General features: G+C 45.4%; 1 protein-coding gene across 1 annotated transcript; it reads left to right on the top strand.

Moving 5' to 3' along the window:
- Positions 1-26,859, top strand: CKMT2 (creatine kinase, mitochondrial 2). The gene is made up of 10 exons (XM_006065113.4): positions 1-102; positions 12,306-12,477; positions 13,794-13,992; positions 15,852-15,947; positions 16,400-16,621; positions 18,252-18,337; positions 19,282-19,405; positions 22,039-22,173; positions 23,576-23,701; positions 26,597-26,859. Exons 2-10 carry the CDS (start codon positions 12,326-12,328, stop codon positions 26,714-26,716), a joined length of 1,260 nt encoding a protein of 419 aa, XP_006065175.1. The 5' UTR covers positions 1-102; positions 12,306-12,325; the 3' UTR covers positions 26,717-26,859.

Below are 26,859 nucleotides of genomic sequence, written 5' to 3'. Positions count from 1 at the left end.
GGCCCCGCCCTCTCAGGAGCCCTTTCAAGGCCGGCCCCGCCCCCACCCTCACCGTCCTTGGCTGTTCGCGAGCGGCGGGACGCAGGAGGCTTCGGCTCCAAGGTCAGTGTGGCTGTGAAACCCGGCTTTATTCCTCCAAAACTGGGGTCATTGCTAGAGCCAGGGTAGGGACCTTGTGAGCGGTGGACCCAGGGCTGTGGGCCGGGGTCTGGGCGATGCTCCTGTGTGAGGAATTCGTGGTAACTCTTGAGAAGGGCCGGCAGCGCGTCTGTCCTTGATGGAGCCGCTCCGCACCCAGGCGCAGGTGACCATTCCGTAGGCCAGCTCCGCGCAGGGGGCTGGCACCCTGTCAGCACCCTGCTTGCAGTGCCTGTGTTTGATAGTGAATCAGGACTTTTTCTTGATGGAAGAAAAATCTAAATGCCACAGAGTTGGGGACTGTAACTTTCAACTTTCTTACCGTTGTAATCTGTAGAAACTCATTAGTTTGAGGGATGGCTTCCCTCAGCAGCATCAGAAGAGATGCAGACCTTTAACTTGCGAAAAACTAACTGAAAAATGGATAGCTTGAAGCCCTGGAAAGGAGCTAATTACAGATTGGCCCAGGAGCTAGACCTGATTTAAACTGGTTAATATTATTGCTACAGAACTATTTTTAAAATCTCTACTCCATTAATAAATTAATAATTAAATAACATTAAAAATAATTAATTTAAATATTTAAATAAAGCAATTAAAATATTTATAAAATATTTTAAATTTTATTTTAAATCATTTAAATAAAATTTAAACAAAATAGCTAAAATAATTAAAACAAATAAAATGAATAAGTAATTAAAACCCAAGTAACTATTTGCACCACCCACAACCCCCCCACTGGAGGTGAAAATGCTACAGAGTTGGCCTACGTGTGTTTCATCTCTGGCAAAGGGCTGTTGTTTGCTTGTTTGGTTGGGTTACTGTCAGCCCTGTTTTTGTCCCTTGGGTAGGTGACATCTCTGCTGGGTGTGGAGAGTGACATTCAGCAGAATGAGGCAAAACCCTCTGGCCCTGCTCAGCGCTGCCCGGGGACCTTCCCTTGAGCGGAGCCTCCCTCCTTTGAGGGAGCCTCTGAGGCACCCTCCTTCACAGGGTCAGGTGGAATCAGCAGAGGTGGCAATCAGTGGCCTCATGACACGGCTTCGTGCGTTCACCTGGTGTGTTGTTTCCAGAAGTGCTGCGTTTCCTATCTGCAGCCATCCCGCTGCCTCTGTGTCAGAGCTTGTGTCCTTGGTCAGTTCCCCCTGTGCTCAGATAGAAGAACATGGCTGCCAGCAGAACTTGGCAAGGGGCTTCCTGAGCCTCCCAAGCTGGCTCTGGGGGTTATTAGGCTGTGTGAGCCCTCCGCTTCCTCTTCTACTTTTGTGGGCACCTTTTCCAGCCTGCCCCCTCAAACCTTTTGTGGGTTAAGGCACTGTTCCAGCAAAGGGCACGAGCACCACATGCACCCACAAACTCTTCCAGCTTCCTGAGCAAATCTACCCTTACAGCATGGACCAGGGGCCAGGTCAGTTTTCCTAAAGAGGAGGCTGAGGAAGGTCCTGGAAACTTGGGCTGGGGGACAGAAGGAATGGAGCATCCTGCGTGTTCCAAGGCAGGAGGAGGACTGGTTTGGAGACAGACTTTGCCCCTGGCTCAGAGGCTCTGGGACTCCATCTCTGCCACAGCCTAGAACAGGAGCCATTTGCCTTCCCAGAGGGGACCACATGGGACCTTGCATCAGCATTCTGGGAGTCCCTGCTCACTGAGCCAGGAATCCCACAGGGAGCCCATCTGAAGGTGACCGCTGGAGGTCACACCCACTGCTGCCTAGGAGGCCACAGTGCTCCTTCCCTTGGGCAGGGAAGGAGGCTTCCACTCCTGTACAGCATTTCAAAGAACTAGATGGTTCCTAGCTTCCTATTTTCTTGAAAGCAACTTACCCTTGAGAGATGAGCTTGTGATGGTTGTATGTCTTCATCACCAGGAGGCCTAGGAAAGGCCTCTGTTTTACAGGGAAGGACCATAGATTTCTCTGCTTATGACTTTCTACTTGTTAAATAGAATGGAGATGCCCAAGGGTGCCTCTTAGGGTGCCAGTACATTTGGGGGTGGAGAAGTAACTTGAACCCTTTGCTCCCTTAGAATTGGGATGGGACAGCCGGTCTCTGCTGGCCACGAGTGACATCAGGAGAATTTGTTCAGAGTGTTCTGTGGAGTTAGTCCAGCCTCAAGGACGCCCTCTATTTTGGGGTCACTCTCTCTGGAGGGAACGCCAACACGTGGTCCGACCCCTGGCCTTCCACTGCCCTCCAAGGAGCTCGAAACGCAGACGCCCTGTACAGCTGGACCAGAAATAACTCTGAGTCAGCAGAATGGCACCCATCGCGTCTCCCTCCAGTTACTCAGGACAACCTCCAGGAGGTCAGAACTGAGGCAGTGACAGAACTCAAGGCTGGGTTCTGTCCATAGCCTAGGATGTGACAGAACCAGACCAAACCTGATCCAGACTCCCAGTACGCCTGCCTGAGACAGACGTGGGGGGCTCTTGGGCATGATGACCGAAGGGCTTAGTGTCACGGTTCTTGTTTTTTCAGTGGAGAGGGCAAGTATATAACCACAGCACCATTGCTTTTTGGCTGTAATCTTGCACCCATTTAGAAATCTCACTGGCTTGCAGCCCAGCAGTTTGGCCAGAGTGTAGCCCTAATGATAAAAATCAAATCAGGAGTCATGAAGTGTTCCAAGTTAGGGAAACTGAGGCACGTGACTTCTGTGGGGTGAGAGCTAGAGACTACCTCCCTCCTCATCCCTGCAGTCCCTACTTGTGTAGGAGGGAGGGGAGAAGAGAGGAGGAGAGAGAAGAAAACCCCATGTCCTATCTCCTCTGAGAAAGGCAGGCTTGCCCAGCATCCCCGGCATGCCTGGCAGGCACTTTGGGCACCTGGCGTCAGAGTGGGGTGGGTGAAGTGGCACCTGGCATCTCGGCCACTTCAGCAGAAGCCTGAGGACAGGAGAGAGGACAGGCTTATAATATTCTGGGACGCTGGGGGAGTCACATGCTCTCAGGTGACAATCCCATGTCTAGAAGTTTCTGTGGTAAGTGCATTTCTACCGTCTTGTGGGCCTGAGTGAAGTGATCTGTGGCTCCCAGGTCCTGAAGCACAAAGGTGGTTTCTCTCCAATTGCTAATCAGTGCAGGGCTGCCTGTGAGGTGCTGTGGTTTGCAAGGAGCCTGGATCCAGGGCCAGAGACTAGCCTGTTTCAAATCCCAGCTTTATCAAGTGTTGGTTGTTAAGTCCCTTAACCTCTCTCTGTTTTCTCCATCTGCAAAATAATGCCTACTTGCCAGGATTGTTTTAAAGACTGAGAAAAACATTTGTATGGGCCTCTTGCATGATGCATGGCTCATGGTGGGAGTTTGGTAAATGGTAGTTAAATGAAAAAAAGATAGTATGGTGTGGTCATGCAAAGATGGAAAGGACATTCTAGGTGGAAGGAAAGGCCTGGGTAAAGGGTCAGAGTCTGGAAGAAGAACTTGGGAACCCAACTGAGGAAATCGACGTTGTGAGCCCTGACATTGGTTTTCAAAGGATGATCCGTGGATGCCGGCGTGCAGCCCCGGCTGATCCAGGGTATTCGAAGGAGAGACGGTGTAGGCAAGGGTCAGGAAACAACTGCTTAATTAAACGTTAATTAAGGATATAAAGAGTAATAGAATGAGGATAGCTCAGTAGGAAAATTCAGTGGAGAAAAGAGGCTGAGTAGCTTGGTTTACGCGGGAGACCAATAAAACTTCAAGACAAGAAGTTTGCACCACTTACGTAGGCCACAGGCGTCCTTCCGTTCTCCCGAAGGAGAGGAGACGCTGAGGCCTCCCCGGTCGGATCTTAGAAGCCCAGGCATAATTAGCAAGCATGGCGGGTTCCGCGCTCCAGATGGAGACTCAGCCAGAATTTGAAAGAGAGCGCGACATGGGGAGACCAAGTTTCAGTGAACAAGGCCCGCACTTTATTTTCCAAAGTAGTTTTTATACCTTAAGTTGTGCAAAGAGGATAATGGGGGAAGGAGTGGAGTCATGCAAGGACAGCAGTTCCTGGTCCTAATCGAAGCCAGGCTTTCAAACTTATCATATGTAAAAGTTCAGGTGAATTACATCATCTTCTGGCCTGGAGGCCTGTTAACATTTTAAGAAACTTATTTTTCTCTAAAGGTGATTATTCCAAAGTCAGGCACCAGCCTCCAAAAAAGCATTGGACAAAGCTGCATTTTACATTTCTATACACCCATTATATCAATCAATACACCGCCAAGGACACAGTAGGTAAGGAGTATGGAGACTTAGCAGCAAACATTGGCTCAATAAGTGAAAAACCCTTCACCAATACAATTTCTAATCAATCTTTTAACTACTCAAAAGAATCTGTGTTTAGACAGTTTAGAACATCTCCTGCCTCTCACAGTTGGGAGGCTCTGAACAATCACATGTGGCCGGAAAAACCTATTCAGGCAGGCTAGAGGATTTCCAAAGGAGTTTGTAGGTTAAACACTGTCACACCCAGGAATTATTAACTGGAGCTGTAAGCTAACTCTTTTTTTCAGAGAGAGGTAGTGGGGGACAGCCCCCTGTAAAGTCAGAGGTGTAGGTGAAAGCACAAAGCAGAAAGTAGGCAGACTCTGGTAGATGCTCGAGAATTTCCAGGGGGACTCCTGAGGCTCGATCCCGCCTTTGCATATGCCAAGCCTCCTTCCTCATGACCTTTGCCATGGGCGGAGTGCCTCACACTGGCTCCCGGCAGTGATAGAATTCCAGTTGAGCTATTCCAGATCCTGAAAGATGATGCTGTGGAAAGTGCTGCACTCAATATGCACTCAATATGCAATATGCTGGCTCCCGGCACGTGGATCTGAACATACATGATGGGCTCCATCTGGAATCAAGGCTTGTCCTCAGAGAGATTACAGAATAAAGCAATTAGATGAAACACTTTGAATGGTAAAACTGAAGTCAACAAACATTCAGAGAAGGGGCAGACCAGTGCTGGCTAGGAAAACCAGTGGTGGTTGTGGGAAGAGAGTAATAACTCCTGTAGCCTTAAGATCACTAGAGGGGAGAGACTCACATTTACTCAGGGCGTACTGTAGCCTGTCACTTAGTCCTCACAGTAGCTCGGGGAGGGGTCTCATCGTATACAATGGAGGAGTCCGTTATATAGAGGGGGTTGCTGAAGCTCAGGTAGGCAACTTGCAGGCTCCGTAGACCCAGCAGGGCCTGAGAATTGCCTGCTTACTTAATAGACATGTTGACAGTGCCATTCTTGCTACTCATTCAAAAGATGGAGCCTGAAAATGTGACTTTTTAACACACCTCACAGCTGACTTTTGTTTTAGTTTTAAATTTAATTTTTGATCATAAAGACAATCCATGCTGGTTTTTACAAGTGATGCAATAATACAGAATTCTATTAAGAGAAAATAATCTGCCTACTTCAAGTCTGTGGCTCTGAAGTAATGCTTTTTGCAGTTTGATGAGTAACCTTTAATACTTTTCTTTATGTTATACTAATATATGCAAATACATACATAGATACATCATTGTTATAAAATTGGAGCCATTCATATTCATTACTTTGAGATTTTTTTTCCTCTTTTAACCTAAGAATAGAGCATAGACATGCATCTAGGTGAAGTGGAGGCACTTTAAACTGATTCTTTAATAGCCATGGAATATTCCATTGTCTCTTTTATCACATTTCATACTGTCCTTCTTCCTCTGATAGACAGGTTCTTCTAGGTTTTATGCCACCGCACACAGTGCTTCACTAAGTATCGTTGTGCCTCTCTCCTTCTATGGGGCTTCCCTGGTTTTTTGGATGGTAAAGACTCTGCCTGCAATGCAGGAGACTGGGGTTCAATCCCTGAGTTGGGAAGATCCACCTGGAGAAGGGAATGGCAACCCACCCCAAATGTTCTCAAACATTCTGAGGGCAGCACCTAGAGGTGACCTCTAGAGTGAAGCAAAGTGCTAGTTACAAATGTGTGCATATATTCAGCCCTTCATAAGTGCCAGGCCTCATTCAGATTTGTTCCTAGTAGCTGCAAATGTTCTGGAATCTGGAATCCATCAAGGTTGTCCCTAGTCATGGCTTTTCTCTGCGCCTTTGGGGACAGGCAGCCACTATACCTCCTGGGCAGACTCAGTCCCACTGGACTTCAACTCTCCACATTTCAGGGAATTATTTTCTATAAATTCTCTCCAGAGCCAGATTTGGATGAGTGACAGTAGTCAAGGAGTCTGTGTCCTCATCTGGAAGATCCTGGACCAAGGCATAGAACAGGGCTAGTCAGCCCTTCTTCCTCTCTTTCTTTCTGCTGTATTCCAAAGTAGATTGAATGTAGTGTGGGCTGAGTGCAGTGGAGGTTCTCCCACCTGGAGGATGGCTGGAAGGCAGCTGGCCAGAGAGGTGATGCAGCAGGCCTCTGTGCTTATCTGTCTATGCACACGGGTGTGTGGTGTCAGGGCATTGTTTCTGCTCTCATCTTTGGTAGTTTGCGTCCTGGTGCCAGTCCAAGGGCAGCTGGAGGTAAACAATAGCTCAGACTGATTAAGACCAGACCAGCTTCCTGAAACAGTATAGCTGAATGAACTGGGCCAGTTCCAGTCCCTCCCAGGGGCTCCCACGGGGCTCTGGTTCCCCTGGAAGAACACTGACATTATAACTTGTAGTTGCCCAGGCAGGTGCTGGTTAAGAGCAAGGACTGTGAAAACAGACCACTAGTCCTAGACCACTAGACCACAATCCCCACATTGCCACTCACACACTGTGTGCTTTTGGACAAATGATTTTACCTTTTTTTTACCTCCATTTGCTTGTCTATAACATGGGGATAATAAGAACGTCCTCTGTTGTGAGGATTTAATGGGGGAATAACCATAAAGCTAATGGAACCATGTGCCCCCGCATGTAGTAAGTGCTATATGAGAATTTCCCCCTCAGACTATGAGCTCTGTAAAAGCTGCCACATACTAGATATCTAAATATTAATATTTATCAAACAAGTAAAAAGATACCTCTCCTTACCCTTTCATCACCAAATCTTGCCTCTCCCTCCATTGCTGCCCGCTGTGACTCCTCCCTCCATGAAGCATGTCAGTATCGTTCATGGTGATCATAACCTGCACTGCCTGATGACCCCTGGAAGTCTGTGGTCAGTGGTGTTCCTGGAGGGTGGCGGAAGCCCTGAGGGCCCACCCTCTGATTGCACTGCCCTTCAGAGCTGCCCAAAATGATGCCTGTGTGGCTGGATGGCAATTTGGCCCCATAATTATCCTCTGTCAAGCCCTTGGTGGAAACCCTGATTGAGAAGAACCAGCCAGGATCCCTGAGAGACCATGAGGAACCAGAGGCAACTAGAACTGTCTGGCAGAGGACTCCTTGGAGAGGAGAGGTTGACTCCATCCAAACATACTATAATATCGTTACTAAACCTTATAAGTGGGAGAAGGCGATAGCACCCCACTCTAGTACTCTTGCCTGGAAAACACCACGGATGGAGGAGCCTGGTGGGCTGTAGTCCATGGGGTCGCTAAGAGTCGGACACGACTGAGCAACTTCACTTTCACTTTTCACTTTCATGCATTGGAGAAGGAAATGGCAACCCACTCCAGTGTTCTTGCCTGGAGAATCCCAGGGACGGCAGTGCCTGGTGGGCTGCCGTCTATGGGGTCACACAGAATCGGACACGACTGAAGCGACTTAGCAGCAGCAGCAAACCTTATAAGTAAAAACAGGATCTTCCTTTAAAGTCAGTACATGTGATTTCCCTTAACTGACCCTTGGCTGTCAGTTAACCTCTCTGTTTTTGAGTTCCCTCATCTTTTTTTTTAAACTTTTTATTTTATATTAGAGTATAGCTGATTAGGTGGCTCAGTGGTAAACGTCACCTGCCGATGCAGGAGACCCAGGAGAAGCGGGTTTGATCCCTGCATTGGGAAGATCCCCGGAGGAGGAAATGGCAGCCACTCCAATATTCTTGTCTGGAAAATTCCATGGACAGAGGAATCTGACAAGTTACATTTAGTGGAGTTGCAAAGAGTCAGACACAACTTAGTGACTGAGCATGCACACACAGAAACTAAAATATGGATATGATAACATTTTAAACATGAATATTTTGAATCAGACACCTAGCCACAGATCACCTTCACAGGGAGAAGACCTTTAAAGACCACCAGTGGTTGGTGGGTTGCACGTGGACACCACCCTCTCCGCTTCCTCCTGACTCTGCCTTTTTGGATTTATCTTCTCAAACACGCTGATGTGAACACACATCAGTGCTAAACCAACTACAGCTGCTACTGCTAAGTCACGTCAGTCATGTCCGACTCTGTGCGACCCCATAGACGGCAGCCCACCAGGCTCCTCTGTCCCTGGGATTCTCCAGGCAAGAACACTGGAGTGGGTTGCCATTTCCTTCTCCAATGTATGAAAGTGAAAAGTGAAAGTGAAGTCGCTCAGTCGTGTCCGACTCCTAGCGACCTCATGGACTGCAGCCTACCAGGCCCCTCCATCCATGGGATTTTCCAGGCAAGAGTACTGGAGTGGGGTGCCGTTGCCTTCTCTGAAAGCCAACTAAGGAAAGAAAAATAAAAATCAACTGTTTGAGCCAAACTCAGAAACAAATGCACTTCTTGTTAACTTAGGGAGTATGTCTTGGCTTAAATTTTGACCCATATATAGTCTGGAAAGAGCTTGGGCCATGCTTCCCTTATTTTGGAGAGTTCTATGGTTAAATCAGAGAAGAAAGTATTGCCTCTCTGCTTAGGAAGCAGATTGGAGGATGTGAAAGCGGATACAACAGGTTTCAAAGATATAAGTTAGTGTCACCTGCTGTGTACAAAAGCCAGGAAGAATGGGTGTTGTTCCTTGAGGAACACTGACCTACCCTTGGAAGGAGATAGACAGCAGCCCAAAGTCTAGTAGGGAGCAAAGAAGTACATGTGTTCAGATGAATGTTGGGCCATTACAAGTCCCTGGAACAACTCTAAGAAATAGCCCATTTGTCTTGCCTGCTGATTACTAAAGTAATTCCTGTCTTTAGGATTGAAGGGGATTCTTTTTAGACATGGCCAGAGGAAAGGCTGTCTGACAATTTGATTTCCTGGGCTAACATAGGAAAATAACTCCCTAAATTTTTTTCAATGACTTTGATGCTTTAGGTGAGATGTTCAAATTTCTCCCTAGTGTTGCTCAAAAAGGTGTTAAATAAAGACTTCTAGGTGGCGATCCTGGAAGAATAACTGGGAACTGGGAACAGTTCCCAAAATGCAGTCAGATAAGAAAGTGGTCTGCAGAAGGCTACTGTTAGAATTGTGTGTAAAGCCATGCTGACCTTACCCTATTAGAGGAGTTTATTGTCTTCAAGTTTTCATCCTAGTTCACCTAGGTTTACATTCCATATCCATACTCTCAAGAGCCTCCTTGCAGCCATCCAACCCACCTATGCTTGGAGAATCCTGTAGCAGGGTCCTGATAATCTAAACACTAGGGGAAAAAATCCCACCCTTCGTTTGGGTATCACAGAGACCAGTATAATGAGAGGGTACTAAGAATTGCCTGCTGTATTGTTTTCCACTCATCAACCCATGGTAAATAGCTCCCCCATCCTGGATGATGCTGTGGATTAATATTCCATTCTGATCTCTGGGCAGTAGTAGACAGGATATCTGATTTTCGTCCCTGATGACTTTATATATTTATCTTGATTTATACATGTTCTCTACTTTATCTGGATCTCATCCTATCCATCTGTTGTCTATTTCCTACTTTGTAAAGCATACACTCCAGTACTCTTGCCTGGAAAAATCCCATGGACGGAGGAGCCTGGTAGGCTGCAGTCCATGGGGTCGCTAAAAATCAGACATGACTGAGCGACTTCACTTTCACTTTTCACTTTCATGAACTGGAGAAGGAAATGGCAACCCACTCCAGTATTCTTGCCTGGAGAATTCCAGGGACGGGGGAGCCTGGTGGGCTGCCGTCTATGGGGTCACACAGAGTTGGACACGACTGAAGTGACTTAGCAGTAGCAGCAGTAAAGCATATATTTTAGTAGTACCTTAAATTGCCGTTTTCATTATCAGGTTTGAAAGATACTTTGACTATATTCCCAAGTCTGGTTAATAATTATTATCTCTTAGCCCCTTAAAGACACCATTTCTCTGTCTTCCATTATTCACTGTTGAAAAATCAGCTGATGTTTTTTCTTTATAGATGAACTGTCTTTTCTCTTTAACTTCTTTGGATATCTTTGTTGCTGGTAATCTGCAGTTAACTATTATTCATGTATGTATGGATTATTTTAATTTTGCTTGGTTTATGTCATACCTCTTGAATCGTGGATTTTTGTTTTTCATCAGTCCTGGAAAATTCTCAGTCATTATTTCTCCTTAAATATGGCTTCTCTGTTTTCTCTATTCTCCCTTCTGAGGTCTCCATTAGATGTATCTTTGATCTTGTCATTCGATCCTTATATCTCTTATGTCTCATATTTTCCATTTTCTTATTTTCCTGTGCAACATTCTGGATAATTTATTATGTATATCTTCCAATTCATTTATTCTGTCTTCAGCTGTATTATTATCCGTAGTTCATTCTGGTTCTCTTTCAGATCAGGTTGATAATTCTTAGTAGTTTCCTGTTGATTGCTCATCACTGTGATTCCTTGCTTGCTCATCGTTTCTTTAAACATTTTATATAGAGCTACTCTACATTCTTGTCTGAAAATTACAGTATCTTCAGTCATTGGAGGCCCAAATCTGTGGCCCTTTATTCTGTTGATTCCCATTCATAGTACCTCCGTGTGCTTAGTGATCTCTGAGAGCTTGTTATGGTTTGATCTTCATCTATAGGAGAGTAGGGCCTGAACTGAATATACCTTAGAGCATTTAAGTGTGCTTTTGCTGGGAGGACTCCTGATCTTGGACCACTTTAGCCCCTCTCAAGGGTCCTAGTTCAGCTGGAGAGTCTTAGACTCAGCTTGCCCTTTCCCTGCTGATAGCCTGATCCTAGTGTGCAAATGGACATCCACACTCAAGATAACCCAAATCTCCTGGCTTCTTACCCTGAGTTCTGACACCAACTCACTTGGGGTGCGTGAAGTAGGAGAGTGCTCTTCAGAGACTTTGAAACTGTGCATAATGATTAGTGAAATTCATTTCACCTGCCTTCACCAATCAAGGTCAATTTAAGGCTTGTGTGTCTGCCATGCAGTTTCTGGCCTAAACAATAAGGTGTTTGCCCAAGTTATTTTCCAGGAACATGGACTCAGCTGTGTCCAGTTCGAGCTGAGCCGGTTAAGACTGGAAGGACCACTGACCTCGCAACTAGGCATGTGTGAGTGCCAAGCTCAGTGACCTTTTGACAGTGCAGGGCTGGAAACTCCACCCTCAGACCCTACAGAGGTAGCCTAATTACACCTGTGCTAAATGACAATTACCACACCTTTTCCCAATCACCTTTCTGCACACTCCCCACGCACTCTATGCTTCAGAGCGCCATGCTTCTTTGTTATCCCACAAATACTCCAGCCCCTTTACTTTCCAGGAGGTGAATTTGTGAGTTTTTTCTCCCATCTTCTTCCGTGGCTGCCTTGTGAATAAACCCTCCTAAGGGTTGCTGCAAACCTTAGTGTCTCAGCACTTTGGATTCCTGCGTGTTGGGCAAAATGAGCCTGGTTCAGTAACAGCTTCCTCTATCTCTCATAAGCCCAGCATGCCATTCTGTTCAGGGTCTAGTTGTGCAGTGGCAGAGCCCAAAGAGCACCTGGTCTGTCAAGCTGCCAAATGTGGAAAGCCTCCATTTTTTTCCTTGATATTATATTGGTGTAGAAAATGACATGGACTTCAAGCAGTTTGACATTCTCTCCATCTAAAACTAACCAGATTTTTCCAAGCAGTGTGAGGAGGGTGGGGAAAAGAGGGAGAAAGAAAAAAATAAAACAAAACAGAGGCTAAGTCTCCTGCAGTTTTTTCTCTCCCCTATTGATCTCTATACTGTGGTTCAGGGCCGTCCTGTGAGGCTGTCTGATCTTTAGCTTTTCAGGAGTTCCCTGGTGGCCCAGTGGTTAGGACTTGGAGCTTCCACTGTGGTGGCCCAGGTTTGATCCCTGGTCAGGGAACTAAGATCCTGCAAGCAATATAACACAGCCAAAAAATTCTTTTAAATATATATATATATAAATATATATATATATATAAAATAATCCTTAGCTTCTCTGTTTTCCAGACACTCATCCAAGAGGAAGGATGGCCAGTACCTTCTCAAAGTTGCTGACTGGCCGCAATGCCTCTCTGTTATTTGCTACCTTGGGCACCGGTGCCCTGACCACGGGGTACCTGCTGAATAAGCAGAACGTGTGTGCCGCGGCCCGGGAGCAACACAAGCTATTCCCACCAAGGTAAGTCCTCTTGGCTTTAAAATGATGCCAAATGCCAGCCAGAAATACACTTTGCCCTGCTGAAACTGTCAGCAAGGGCCCCGCTTTCATCTCTAAGGATGAGTAAATCAATGTGACTTGTGATGCACAGTGACCTGTGGTGAACTCAAGGAAGTGTAGTCTCATCATTCCTGCCCAGAGCGTGAGGTCTAGTGGAATAGTAATAACAAGACCGAACCTTTGTTGAACATGTCTAGGTGTGATGAGCACTTTACACAGAGTGTTTTATTCCTCTTAGCACCTCTCTGTGATGAAACGGAGGCTTCAGAAAATTAAGTAGTGCCTGAGTTCACGCAGCTGGTGTAGCCAGATATGAATCGAGGGCCCTTGATTCCAGACCTGTGCCTCGTACGTGCTGTACTGCCTTCTGGAAGCTATGATGTGATAGCAGTGATTTGAAGTATCAGCTTTAAAGGGACTTGCAGAAGGGAATTAGAGAAGTGGAATGAAGATGGAGTGTCTTCTCCGCTCTGGGGACCTTACCATGGCCGAGAGGTCTCACACTGGGTAGAGTTGGAGCACTGACTTGAAGGGATTCCGTATAGGCAGGTGTGCATAAAGACATGAGGAAAACCTGAGGTGTTTCTCAGAAATACTTACTTGGCTTCTGTGGGAATCAGGATCTCTGAGGAAATTGCTGGCACCCACCAGGTACCTCAGGAATTCCTGAGGTGAGAGTGCTTATGGTGGTCCTGAATTCCCTATTCAGTCAGTGCATATCCCAGGGTAAGATTGCACCCCCATTTGATTTTCCCCTATGTATTACTTTAACAGATATTCCCTGAATGCCTGTGTCTATAGGCAGGCGCTGAGCTCAGCATAGCAGATAGCCATAAATTTTGCATCATTGAGGACAGATAAATAAATGAATTTCTGTGCAGTTACGCCTGCAGGGACTTTAGCCTCTCTATCACAGACCTAAGGGATCAAAATGTGACTGTTGTAATTTACCGAACCTTCTGGGTTTAAAAAAAAAAAGCCTGCATATGACTTTAGTTTCTTTCCTAATTATCTTCATTCTATTTCCTCTGTTTATAGACATAAGTCACAGTCTGTGGGCTCCTGCAGCCAGCATCATAAACCTCTTTAGGTGGGGCTAGGTCCATTTCTTTGGCAGTTCAGGGATGTATGTTTTTGAAATCTGGCTTTCTTGAATCATGACCTAGCCAGTTTCCCTCTGCCCCCTGGCTGAAGAGAGCCTGGTCAGAAACAAAGCTCTTGTCTAGGCCCCGTCCCCGCGGGGCTGCTCGCTGAACCCCTCTCTCCTCCGCGGACAGCGCAGACTACCCTGACCTGCGCAAACACAACAACTGCATGGCCGAGTGCCTCACGCCGGCCATCTACGCCAAGCTCCGCAACAAGGTGACGCCCAACGGCTATACCCTGGACCAGTGCATCCAGACCGGAGTGGACAACCCTGGCCACCCCTTCATAAAGACCGTGGGCATGGTGGCTGGCGACGAGGAGTCCTATGAGGTAAACTCGCAGCTGCCGGATCCACAGTGTGTGTGTTGGGTGGGTGCTTTGGGTTCCCTCTGTGGGGCTGCATTCTCAGAACAGGTTCCCATAAAGGGGAGCCAACTTCAGTAGAACACCTGCGGTGCTTTCTGGAACAGCGAGGTCTATTCTTCCCAGGCACAAGGCTTCCTTTGCGACTGCTCTAGTATCCCTCCCCATAGAGGGATGAATCACATGACTCAGTTCTCTGAGCTCGTCAAGGGGTGAACTGGCACAGAAAAAATAAAATCTTTTCATTTTTTGTTGTTTCATTGTATTGGTGATGTGTATTCACCAGTGAGGCTTTAGGAGATGATATGTTTGTGGCTGAATTTTATTGAGGGGAGAGGATGGTTCCATGGGTGTTCGGTTTGGGAATTACTGATGACACAGTCCACTGTAGTCTTAGTGAATCATTAAGTCTCTCGGGGTTTCCCAGGTGGCGGTAGTGGTAAAGAACCTGTCTGCCAGTACTGGAGACGTAAGAGACAAGGGTTAGATCCCTGGATCAGGAAGGTCCCCTGGAGGAGGCTATGGCAACCCACTCCAGTATTCTTGCCTAAAAAAATCCCATGGACAGAGGAGCCTGGCGGGCTACAGTCCATGGGGTCACAAAGAGTCAGACACGACTGAAGTGACTTAGCATGCACACACTCAAATCTCCTGAAGAAACCCCATGATCCGCATCCCCATTCTAGGGGCAGAAGCCCAGGATGGTCCCCTGTTCTGGAGCTCAGCCACCGGTGCAACTTCTTTGTCATGGCAAACACCTCCAGCCCATCTCCCTCAGGTCTGCCTCCTTTGCACCTTCTGTTGCAGGAAGTGGAAGGCGGTTCCTTGGGAAGGCAGCCGTCAAAGGGAGTGAGGGGGCCATCTTGAATAGGCTAGATGGGCAGCTAACTCAAGAGTAGCAGCCCAGCTCTGAGCTCCCAGAGTCCCAGACTGGGGCTGACTCCTGGACTGACATGCCACAGCTCCCAGAGGCTGCAGGGTGCTCTGTTTGACCTCTCTTATCCTTATTTTACCTAAAGGATGTTTCCAGAAATTTATGGTTTTTTAAAAAGTAGATTCTACTCGAGTTAGTTTGGGTGGGAAGGTCCTCAAAGGGTAAGGGGTCCCTGCTTTGCCTTAACTGCTGCTGTGCACTTTTCTTTCTATGCAACTACTTTTCTACAAATGTATTGTGTTACTTAAACTCGAGAACCAGTTTTGACCACAAAACTGCTTAGCTTCTGATCTAGCAGCTTCTTTTATCCTTCGGATTCTTAAACACAAAATTTTCTTGCTTCATCTGCTGGTAGTGAACTTGGCAGAACCACTAGGGAAGAGATTACCATGACAGAGATCTGTATCTCTGCCCTCACCCAAGGGGCAGTGTGCCTGAGAGAGGTTTCCTCTGGCATTTGCCTACTACTACTATTGGACTACCTGAGTGGCTCAGTGGTAAAGAATCCACCTGCCAATGCAAGAGACACAGGTTCGATCCCTGATCTGGGAAGATCCTCCAGAAGAGATCATGTCAACCCACTCAGTATTCTTGCTGGAAATCCCTATGGACAGGGGAGCCTGGCGGGAAACAGTCCATGGGTTCCAAAGAGTCAAACACAACTTAGTGGCTGAACAACAACTGCTACTACTATTATTATAATTAGCCATCAATGCAGTCTCACACCTATTTCCTGCATGGTTGCACTGAGAATTTCAGAGAAGGAGGGCATCACCTTTGGCTTGGCGCTTAAGATAAAAAGAGCAAATGATGAACCAATTAAAGTAGTTGAACCAAGAAACATCTTCCTTGGTCCTTTCCAAAGGAAACAGGAGCCTCTTCCCTCCTGCAGGTGTTTGCCGACCTTTTTGACCCTGTCATCAAGCTGAGGCACAATGGCTATGACCCCAGGGTGATGAAGCACCCCACGGATCTGGATGCATCCAAGGTAGGCTCCAGCCACCTCTGTACCCTCCCATGAAGCTGGCACTCCAGAACCCAAGACGGAGAGAAGGAGAGAGAAGGGTCCCTGGGTCCAGCTGCCCTTGAAAGCTCTGTGATGGCCTTCCCACACCATGCTCCCTGGAGGACCACTGACACCATCAGGAAATAGCCAAAGTCAGTTTTCCTTGCCTCCTACCACCAGGTTAGTGGTGGTCACCGAAAACCTTCAGCCTTTCCTGAAACAGTTCCTTTTTTCACCCCAAATCTAGCCGGGATAAAGGACTGCAGAGGGCGCCCTGTGAAGTAGCTCCTCCGTTGACTTCTAAGACCCCAGCCCCCAGAGTGGCAGGATGGCTCCAGCATGCACACGTGCTCTGTGCCCGGGGGTCCCCTGGTTGGCGGGGTGGAGGCCACTGTGGCCACAGCCCCACAGTGACCCCGCGCTCTGCTCCGCAGATCACCCAGGGGCAGTTCGACGAGCACTACGTGCTGTCGTCTCGGGTGCGCACAGGCCGCAGCATCCGCGGGCTGAGCCTGCCGCCCGCCTGCAGCCGGGCAGAGCGGAGGGAGGTGGAGAACGTGGCCATCACGGCACTGGAGGGCCTCAAGGGGGACCTGGCCGGGCGCTACTACAAGCTGTCCGAGATGACGGAGCAGGACCAGCAGCGGCTCATCGATGTGAGTGGCTTCTGAACCACCTGGGCTGCCAGGGGCGGGGTGGTGCTGAGAGGGCCCGGAGTGGCTGCTGTGTGGCCTCTCCGGAGCCCAGGACCCTGCCCTGGTTGGGAGCTTGCTGGGGTTTCAACCCGGTCAGTCGAAGGCAGAAAGAGCAGGCCTTAAAAGTTTAGGTCAAAAGTGGAGATGGTCTCTGAATGAAGTCTGCAGAGGAAACCATAGGGTGGGCTGGGATTGGTGGGTGGGGGTGGATGGAGGATCCCGGGGCTTGTTGATAAATCGGAACAATTGGGCATGGAAAATCCTGCCTGTGTCTCCGCGGCCACACTCAAATCCAGAAAGCCCGGAACATCTGGAAGGGGAATCATCCAGGTCAAAGGCCTGCCCCCAAACCTGCCTCACACCAGAGCCCGCCTCTGAGATTCCTGCTGCCTCCCCAGGCTCTCCATGGCTTTGGTCTCACACTAGGGGAGACAAAACCCAAGTCCCTTTTTTTGGCCTGGCATTTTCACAAGTAACTTTAAACTCCAAGGAAAAGGAGAAACAAATTTTCTGTTATTTCAGAAGATGTGATACCAGAAAAGATGCCCCATCTCCAAACGAGATGGGCCAACTGAGGCCTTGCCTCAGTCTCCTGGTTCTCTCCACTTGCCCTGTTACAGAACAACTCCTCGGCCTCAAGTAGCTGCTTCTGGTCTCCAGCTTAAAGGCCACGCTGTTTCCTGGGCAATAACAGTCCCTAAACCTGTCCCAGCTCTTCCACTTAGAGACTGTAGAAGGACTCCCCTTCCCGTGTCCTCTTGATTTCTGACTGCAGTGTGATCATATTGGAATATATGGAATCCACATTCATATTCTTACTGTGTCCACACAAGCAAGAAAAATGCCTGTCTCTGGACGCTGATTTTGATTTGTGGCGTGGTATATTGTAGTTAGAGGCATACTTGGGAGTCAGACAGGTCTAGGTTTGCATCTAGATTTTGCCGTTTCCTAGCTGTGTGATAGGTTGTTTTATCTGAGCCTCAGTTTTCTTTTCCTATCACATAGAACGATTACATTTACTTCAGAGTGTTGTTGTGAAGATTAAAGGAAATAAAAAGTACATAGCATAGAGCCTGACACCGAGTAAGCATTAGACGAATGGTGATTATTTTTATTTACAGATCATTATTTTACATCTCGAGTAGTTTGTAATGAAAAGGATAATAAGAATAAGTAAACCTACAACATTAGAAACATGGAGAATGCAACTGTGTGGAACACTTCTTGGGACAGCACCCCCCTGCTCACTGCCCACTCTGCCATTGCACGGGGTTGGCGCTGGCTGGATAGACACACTCCATAGTGATTAAGGATTTCCGTCTGGGTTAAGCCAGGGGTTTTCAACCTTAGCTGTACACTAGAAAATACCAATGTCCAGGCCACAGCCAATAACAAGAATCTCTGAGAGATGGGAACTGGGCATTAGAATTGTTTAAGCTCTCTGATTATTATAGTGAGCAGCCAACACTGAGAAGCACTGCCTGAGAGACCTCAGCCATTATTAGTGAGTTGGAAATTGACCACCTGGCACTTGCCATCGTGTCTGATCTCATTAGTGTTGTCTTATTGCTTTGTCCTTTTTGGCCTGCAGGACCACTTTCTATTTGATAAGCCAGTATCCCCTTTACTAACTTGTGCTGGGATGGCCCGTGACTGGCCAGATGCCCGGGGAATCTGGTATGGACTTAGCATGTTCACATTTGCAGCGTGTGCAGTATTCTCCTTCACATCACTGCTTGTCCTAACGTAAAGTTGCTGTGACCTGCACTTGACAGCATGCCTGGCTTGAGAAGATAGAGTACTTAGAAATGGAGAAGATAGAGTTCGTAGAAATTGGTGTTTGTGTGTGTGTGTGTGTTTAATGTATAAGTATAGTAATGTTTCCAAGATGTGCAGGAATGCTAGCTGGTTTGCATGAATTATGCATGAGAAAAAATTGTAAGAAAAAATTAGCTTCATATTATTTGACTTTAGAGAATCTCTGTTTCATGCCATTAAAACAGAAGAGCAGAAAATGAAAAATAAATATTGAGGATTTAAGCAAAATCCTACAAGGAAGAGTGGCTATGAGTGTACACATATTTTACCTTGGCCAACTGTCCTCAGGCAACTTTGATTCTTATTCCTTGGTAGTTATTATGGCACTACCAGAAGGAGCCCAGATCAAAGTGTTGGGGAGCAGCCGTTCAGTGCGAGTTCAGAGGTAGGATCTATACAGCAAACATGTGAAATCTGTATCCCAAACATGTTGGGCTGCAGGTAAAATCTTTTATTAAGTGCCATATGATTTTGGTTGAATCTATTAGGAGACAGGACACTCTTGTTAGCAACAAAGCTGAAAGTTATCATGGCTGAATTATTGTCATCCTAGTCTGAAGAATGAGCGAGATTATGTTATTGTTTGTCAAAAACATGACATGAGGGTTGGAGTTGGTGTTACTCTTCATTCTGTCAGGGTAACATTATTTTGCAGTACTTGTGCGGGCACAGTGAAGAAATTAGGACCATCTAAGGCAATGAGTAAGGTGAAATGATGCAATCAAGTTACAGAGGTAATAGGAATTTTCATGTGTTGAAACAAATGTAATTAACACTCAACACCATATTTCTCACTTCATTAGGCATAATTATGACAAGACATTTCTCATCTGGATTAATGAGGAAGACCACACCAGAGTAATCTCTATGGAGAAGGGAGGCAATATGAAAAGAGTATTTGAGCGATTCTGTCGTGGACTTAAAGAGGTAAGATGTCATCAGAGAATTCTGAATATTCACTAAAATAAAATCTCTATATTTTTCATTCTTGAAAAAAAGTACTGTGGTGACTTCCAAGACAGGGCTAATTTTTTTTTTCTAGGGATCGTGGCACTCTTTTGGGTTGCGGCTCCCAGCAAGCTCCCATGCTTCCTGCCCCAATGCAGGATGGTTTAGAGAAGTCTGTGGATCATTAGCTATTTTCTGATTTCTTTAACAGAGCTCTTGGCTGTTCTAAGCATAGAAACAGTATAGGATGCATCTATGTTCATATGTAACCAGGCGATCCTAAAGGAAATCAACCCTAAATAGTCATTGGAAGGACTGATGCTGAAGCTCCAATACTTTAACTACCTTATGCAAAGAGCCGACTTACTGGAAAAGACCCAGATGCTGAGAATGATTGAGGGCAAGAGGAGAAGGGGGTGACAGAAGATGAGATGGTTGGATGGTATCATCGACACAATGAACATGAGTTTGAGCAAGCTCCAGGAGATAGTGAAGGACAGGGAAGCCTGGCGTGCTGCAGTCCATGGGGTCGCAAAGAGTTGGACACAACTTAGCGATTGAACAACAAAAACAACACGACCACAGCCTTACTTGCTGAGAACTACTATATCCTCCTACAATGCTCATATGAAAAAATAAGAGCAACTGACATTTATTGTTTAGTAAACCTATATGCAGGTCAGGAAGCAACAGTTAGAACTGGACATGGAACAACAGACTGGTTCCAAATAGGAAAAGGAGTACGTCAAGGCTGTATATTGTCACCCTGCTTATTTAACTTCTATGCAGAGTACATCATGAGAAACGCTGGACTGGAAGAAGCACAAGCTGGAATCAAGATTGCCGGGAGAAATATCAATAACCTCAGATATGCAGATGACACCACCCTTATGGCAGAAAGTAGAGAGAAACTAAAAAGCCTCTTGATGAAAGTGAAAGAGGAGAGTGAAAAAGTTGGCTTAAAGCTCAACATTCAGAAAACTAAGATCATGGCATTTGATCCCATCACTTCATGGGAAATAGATGGGGAAACAGTGGAAACAGTGTCAGATTTTATTTTGGGGGGCTCCAAAATCACTACAGATGGTGACTGCAGCCATGAAATTAAAAGATGCTTACTCCTTGGAAGGAAAGTTATGACCAACCTAGATAGCATATTGAAAGGCAGAGACATTACTTTGCCAACAAAGGTTCGTCTAGTCAAGGCTATGGTTTTTCCTGTGGTCATGTATGGATGTAAGAGTTGGACTGTGAAGAAAGCTGAGCACCAAAGAATTGATGCTTTTGAACTGTGGTGTTGGAGAAGACTCCTGAGAGTCCCTTGGACTGCAAGGAGATCCAACCAGTCCATTCTAAAGGAGATCAGCCCTAGGTGTTCATTGGAAGGACTGATGCTAAAGCTGAAACTCCAATACTTTGGCCACCTCTTTGGCGAAGAGTTGACTCATTGGAAAAGACTCTGATGCTGGGAGGGATTGGGGGCAAGAGGAGAAGGGAACAACAGGAGATGAGATGGCTGGATGGCATCACCGACTTAATGGACGTGAGTTTGAGTGAACTCCGGGAGTTGGTGATGGACAGGGAGGCTTGGCATGCTGCAGTTCATGGGGTCTCAAAGAGTCGGACATAACTGAGTGACTGAACTGAACTGATGTCCTAGGTACTGTGTTCAGTGCTTTACATGGTTCATCTAATTTAATTGGACCATTTTGATATAGTGATAGAAGAGGTTTAATTTTCTATTAATGAAGTACTATAGAATAAAGGATTGAAACGTTACCATTTGCAGCAACATGGATGGACTTGGAGGGCATTATACTAAGTGAAATATCAGAGAAAGACAAATACTGTTATGATCTCACTTATGTATGGAATCTAAAAAGTACAACTAACTAATGAATAAAACAAAAAAAGAAGTAGACTTACTGCTATAGAGAACAAACTAGTGGTTACCAGCGGGGAGAGCGGATGGGGGAGGGGTAATAGGGTAGGAGGAAAAAAAGGTTATTATGAGAATATATGAAATCACGTGTATGAAACTTTTGAAGATTGTAAAGCATTATAGAATTTAAAGAATCTTTCATTCAATAAAAAAATATTGGGCTTCCCTGGCAGCTCAGTGGTAAAGAATCCGCCTGCCAATGCAGGAGACATGAGTTTGATCCCTGATCCGGGAAGATCCCACATGCCGAGGGGCAACAAAGCCCATGTGCCACAACTATTGAGCCAGTGCTCCAGAGCTTGGGAGCTGGAAGCAATGAGCCCACATGCTGCAACTATGGAAGCTCAAGTGCCCTAGAGCCTGTGCTCTGCCGCAAAAGAAGCCACCGCACTGAGAAGCCCACATACCCCACTCACCACAACTAGAGAAAAGCCCTTGCAGCAATGAAGACCCACAAAAAATAAATAAAATTATTAAAAGGATTAAAAATAACTTTAAAAAAGGAACTGCAGTTAGTTTTACTTTTTCCTTTCCAAATATAGAAGTAGTACTATAAATTTACCTAAGTTTTATTCATGGCAAACTTACAGTACGCACACCTCTCTCTGGTGCTGGGGGCATGCTGAGTGAATGGCTCTCTGAGAACTTCATCATTTGCTCCCTGTTGTAGGTGGAACGCTTAATCCAAGAGCGAGGCTGGGAGTTCATGTGGAATGAGCGCCTGGGGTACATTCTGACCTGCCCTTCGAACCTCGGCACAGGATTGCGAGCTGGTGTCCACGTCAGGATCCCAAAGCTCAGCAAGGTACTGTCACGTAGCCTGTGGTCCTGTTGGGTTCCACCAGGATGAGCTCACCTGGGGCTGCTTTGTGGAGGGGAAAATGTCCCAGTCCATTCCTTAACCTTTACTTTCTGACAGATGAAAGAAAGTGACAAGAAAAGGTTGTTTGCTTGAAAAAACACTTGTGTCCATAGGATAAGAGGTTAAGGGGCTGTAAGAATGGGATGTGACTTTAGGAAGTTTAAATCCTCCATCATATCACAAGTAGAGATGGACAGGAAGGCTTCTCTGCTGCCTGGCCAGCCTTCCATCTCCTTCTCTCTCCTAGTTCAGATGCTCTCAGGCTTGAACCTGCAGCAGAATCACGTGGAGGGTTGTGAAAACCCAAAATACAGAATTTGCATTTCTCATAAGTCTCCAGGTGATGCCGATGCTATTGGTCAGGGAACTACACTTGAAGCACCACTTCCTTAAGGCCTGGTCACAGTCAGACCTCATGTTCAGTTTGTGGGGAGGCGAGAGAGCATGCCAGTGTGTCCGTGTGAAGATCTAAGGTCTAGGCCTGGCAGCGGCACTTGTCACTTTTGCTTGTTCCATTAGTAAGAACCTAGACAGTGGTTACTTCCTCAGCTCACCTGTTAAGATAGGAAAATGGATTCTGGTGGGCACCTGGGGGTTTCTCTGTCATAGCACACCAAGTGAATCAAATACTTTAAAACAAGTTTAGAAAATGTGATTTCGGCCCCCCCCACCCCAAAAAAAGTATGATGATATTATTCAAAATTCCAGTTCTAAGAAAATTATTTGATGTGACTTAATGTCTTGATTTTAATTGTATCAATAACAACTGTTATACAGATGAACAATAAGCTCACCAAAGGGTATCTAGATGCAAAAATAGGGGTATAGAAGTTAATAACAGCTCTGCTACCTTCTAGCTATGTTCTCCTTTTAGGCAAGTTAATTTCTCTGAGGCTTAGTTCCCTCATCTGTGAAATAGGGGTAAAAGTAATACCTTCTTCATGGGATTATTATAAGTTTTAAAAGTTCCAGCACAGGGCCCTGGTACATAGTAAGTATATGTTTGTGTTTGTGCATGCGTGCTCAGTCACTTCAGTCGTGTCTGACTCTGCAACCCTATAGACTGTGGCCTGCCAGGCTCCTCTTGTCCTTTGGATTCTCCAGGCAAGAATACTGGAGTGGGTTGCCATGCTCTCCTCCAGGGGATCATCCCAACCCAGGGATCAAACCCGCATCTCCTGCAGTCCAGGAGGATTATTTACCCATTGAGCCACCTGGGAGGCCCAAATATATGCTTACTAAATATGCATTGTTATTACTTCTCATTTTACATCTTTTCTATGTGTGCCAAGGATGATGAATCAGTTTTGCCTCTTATGACATCAAGTATTCTCCTTTGTCCCAGGATCCACGGTTTTCTAAGATCCTGGAGAACCTGAGACTCCAGAAGCGGGGCACAGGTGGTGTGGACACTGCAGCGGTAGCAGACGTGTATGACATTTCCAACATAGATCGAATTGGCCGATCGGAGGTAACATTTCTCTCACTTTCCAAAAATGAGCTAACAAAATCAGCCTAAGAGGAAAAGAAGTAACCTCAACAGCCCTTCCTTATTCCAAAATTCGAGACCTCCTCTAGGCCCGTTGAGTCCTGTGCCATGTTAGCATTTCATTCTGTAGCACTGGTCCTCCATGGGAAAGCACTGCATAAAGGTAAGAACCACGGGATCTGAGAATGTATAGACAAGCGAAGGAATTCACAGTGGGACTGCTGTCAGCCGCCTGCCCCCAGAGCTGTTCCAGCAATCGTGAGTGGCAGGAGCTCTGTTTTGCTAAAGGACAGCAGTCTTAGCACTGTGAAGTCAGAGAACACATGTGCTCTCCCTGAGTGGAGTGAAATAGTGGATTTTTCTCTTGATTCTGAGTTGCCTTTGATGAAGATCACATGCTATCATCTTCACTTGGGCATTTTTAGCTACTTGGTAGTTTGTAAAATTTTGTATTTAGTGCTCAAGATGGCAAATACGGTATGCACCAGATATGTGTAAGATTGTGCTCAGCAGATGGCCCTTAGGATTCTGTGAATATAAAGGATAAATGAGATTCATAAACTATAGGTAGGCCTGGAGTGACACGTGAGAAGAAGCACAAAGAGCACACATAATGAACATGCAGCAGAATCCTAAGCAAATCCCAATCTCTGTAATTCCTCCCAGTTTATCTCATTGAATATATGTGCTTGCTAAGTCACTTCAGTTGTGTCCAACTCTTTGTGACCCACAGGCTCCTCTGTCCATGGGATTCTCCAGGCAAGAATACTGGAGTGGGTTGCCATTTCCTTCTCCAGAGGATCTTCCTGACCCAGGGATAGAACCCACGTTTCTTTCATCTCCTTCACTGGCAGGACGGCTCTTTACCACTAGCATCACCTGGGAAGCCCTGAACATACTGTGCCCATCATTAATTAAAAGGCTCTTATACAACTCAGTGGCATCACTGACTCAATGGACATAAGTTTAAGCAAACTCCGGAAGATAGTGAGGGGCAGGGAAGCCTGGCATGCTGCAGCCTGTGGGGTTGCAAAGAGTCGGACATGACTTAACAACTCAACAACAACATACAACTCAATAACTCAGTGGCTGGTTGTTAAACCCATGGATCACTGATGCTCTTTCTTCTTTCTTGCCATCTTTTGCGTATTTCATTGTTAGTTGGTATTCCTACCAGCAAACTGAGGGAAGGAAGAGGGAAAACAAAACAATGAAATCAGCCTGCATGCTACCAGCTCTGGTAAAGTACTTGAGGAAGCAGCAGCTATAAATACCACACCTTCTGAAATTAGCTAAATAACGTATGGTGTAGTGAATAATAAAGAAAATCTGGGCCCTAGCCCTGTTTGCCTCTAATATTAAAACTTGATTTTAATTACTGGAAAGCTAGGTGGTCATCATTAAAAAAAAAACAACACCTATGATTTAGTAAGTGATCTTTTAAAAGGACTAGAAAAATTCCCAGAAGTGTTAAAAAAAAAAAATCCACTTATTTAACCAACAACCCTGTTAACCATTGTGAACATTATTCTAAATTGCCTTCCATTCTTACAATTATTCAAAAAAAATTTTTTTACTAAATTTAGTATTATTACATATGTTGGATATAAAACAGCTTTTTCCCAATGTATTTTTTTTCAACATGAGCATTTTTCTACAGTATTAAATATTCTTCAAAACATATCTATTTAACATCTCCCTGATTTTTTGATATTATGCTTGACCATCTCTATGTATAACTTTGATCACAACTATGATTAGTTAGTTAGGATATATTTCTAGAAAGGGGATTCTTGGGTTAAATATGAGAGTCCCGTACTTATGACCAAGTTTTCTATCAGAAGATTTATACCAAGAGAGTTCCACTGGCAGTAATGACCCCTCACCACATCCTCATCAACAATGGAATGGGTCAGTTGGATAAGTAGAAAAAATAAGTTTGTTTTTTTTTTTAATTAGTAATGACTAGCTTTTTGACCCAACCCTTTCTTAGAGCTTCCATTTCCCTCTGTATGAAAAGAAATGGGGAGGACACTAGACTCCATCATGCCTAAAATATGTTCAGCTGTAACACTTAACCATCTCCTCCATTATTGCTTGGCATTCTTGAGTTATATCATGTATTTTAGTGATGTCTGGAACTAAATAGTAATTACTTACTACCTTAGTTGGGTTTTTTTAGGAGCAGTGCAAGAAATTTGTTTGAGAGGTGATTCCCAGGGGAAAAATCATAGGTAAATGTACTCTAGTTTAAGAAAACCAATTATTTGTAAATGAAAGTTCTAACTTATTTTAAGCAGGGGTTTTTTAAAAAGTATATCTTAATGCAATTCACATAGTTTCCTTAAGTAACAAACTAGCCTGGTACATTGCAAACATTCTTTAATTGCCAAATATTTGAGTTGAAATATTGTTCAGAAAGCCATTCACTGTGTAAATGATAATATCTGAACTGTAGCATGTTTAGTGCTCAGGTAGCTTAGTGGCAAGTCAGAATTTAAGTCTGGGTCAGAGAATATCACGAGGGTGTCACTGTGTAGATATACTTTAAGACAAACTGTCATTTTTTAGCAGCGATTGATGGGGAAGAAATGTCTGAAATGCAAACTAATGGTTTTCATATTTTTTAAAAAGTTCTCACACACAAAGTAGTGACCTTATCTTAATGACAGAAAGATCGAGAGTAACCCTGTAATATCTCTGCTAGCTATCAGATACCTCTCTTCCCACAAAACTTTAGGGAAACAATGAGAAGAAATTGTTATACAGTCCATCTAACAGGGAAGGTTCTCATGTGTCCCAGTATTGTTCCTTTTGATCAAAGCCTTGCATGTGTCTTCTGTACAAATTAATCTTTCATCTCTTTCACTGTCAAAGGTCGAGCTTGTTCAGATAGTCATCGATGGAGTCAATTACCTGGTGGATTGTGAGAAGAAGCTGGAGAGAGGCCAGGATATTAAGGTGCCACCTCCTCTACCTCAGTTTAGCAGGAAGTGAACTTTCCTTTCCCTGATTTATAAATAACCTGTCTGCTGGTATGACAGACAAAGAAATTTCTACTCTGAGAGTTTTTGTAGACTTGGAAAAATATAAAAATTATAGGTCCTGTCTATCTTTACAATAAAACTCTCCTTATTATC

This window comes from Bubalus bubalis, chromosome 9 (genome assembly GCF_019923935.1).
Source record: "Bubalus bubalis isolate 160015118507 breed Murrah chromosome 9, NDDB_SH_1, whole genome shotgun sequence".
NCBI lineage: Eukaryota > Metazoa > Chordata > Mammalia > Artiodactyla > Bovidae > Bubalus > Bubalus bubalis.
The sequence above is the reverse complement of the archived record's forward strand: the minus strand, read 5'-3'. Positions and strand labels throughout refer to the sequence as shown.

Bases quoted from the DNA above. Each gene is read 5' to 3' on its own strand.
- CKMT2 (XM_006065113.4), top strand. From the start codon at position 12,326: ATGGCCAGTACCTTCTCAAAGTTGCTGACTGGCCGCAATGCCTCTCTG. The intron at 16,622-18,251 runs GTGAGTGGCTTC...TTTGGCCTGCAG, and splicing joins ACCAGCAGCGGCTCATCGAT to GACCACTTTCTATTTGATAA. The intron at 18,338-19,281 runs GTATGGACTTAG...TCACTTCATTAG, and splicing joins CCAGATGCCCGGGGAATCTG to GCATAATTATGACAAGACAT.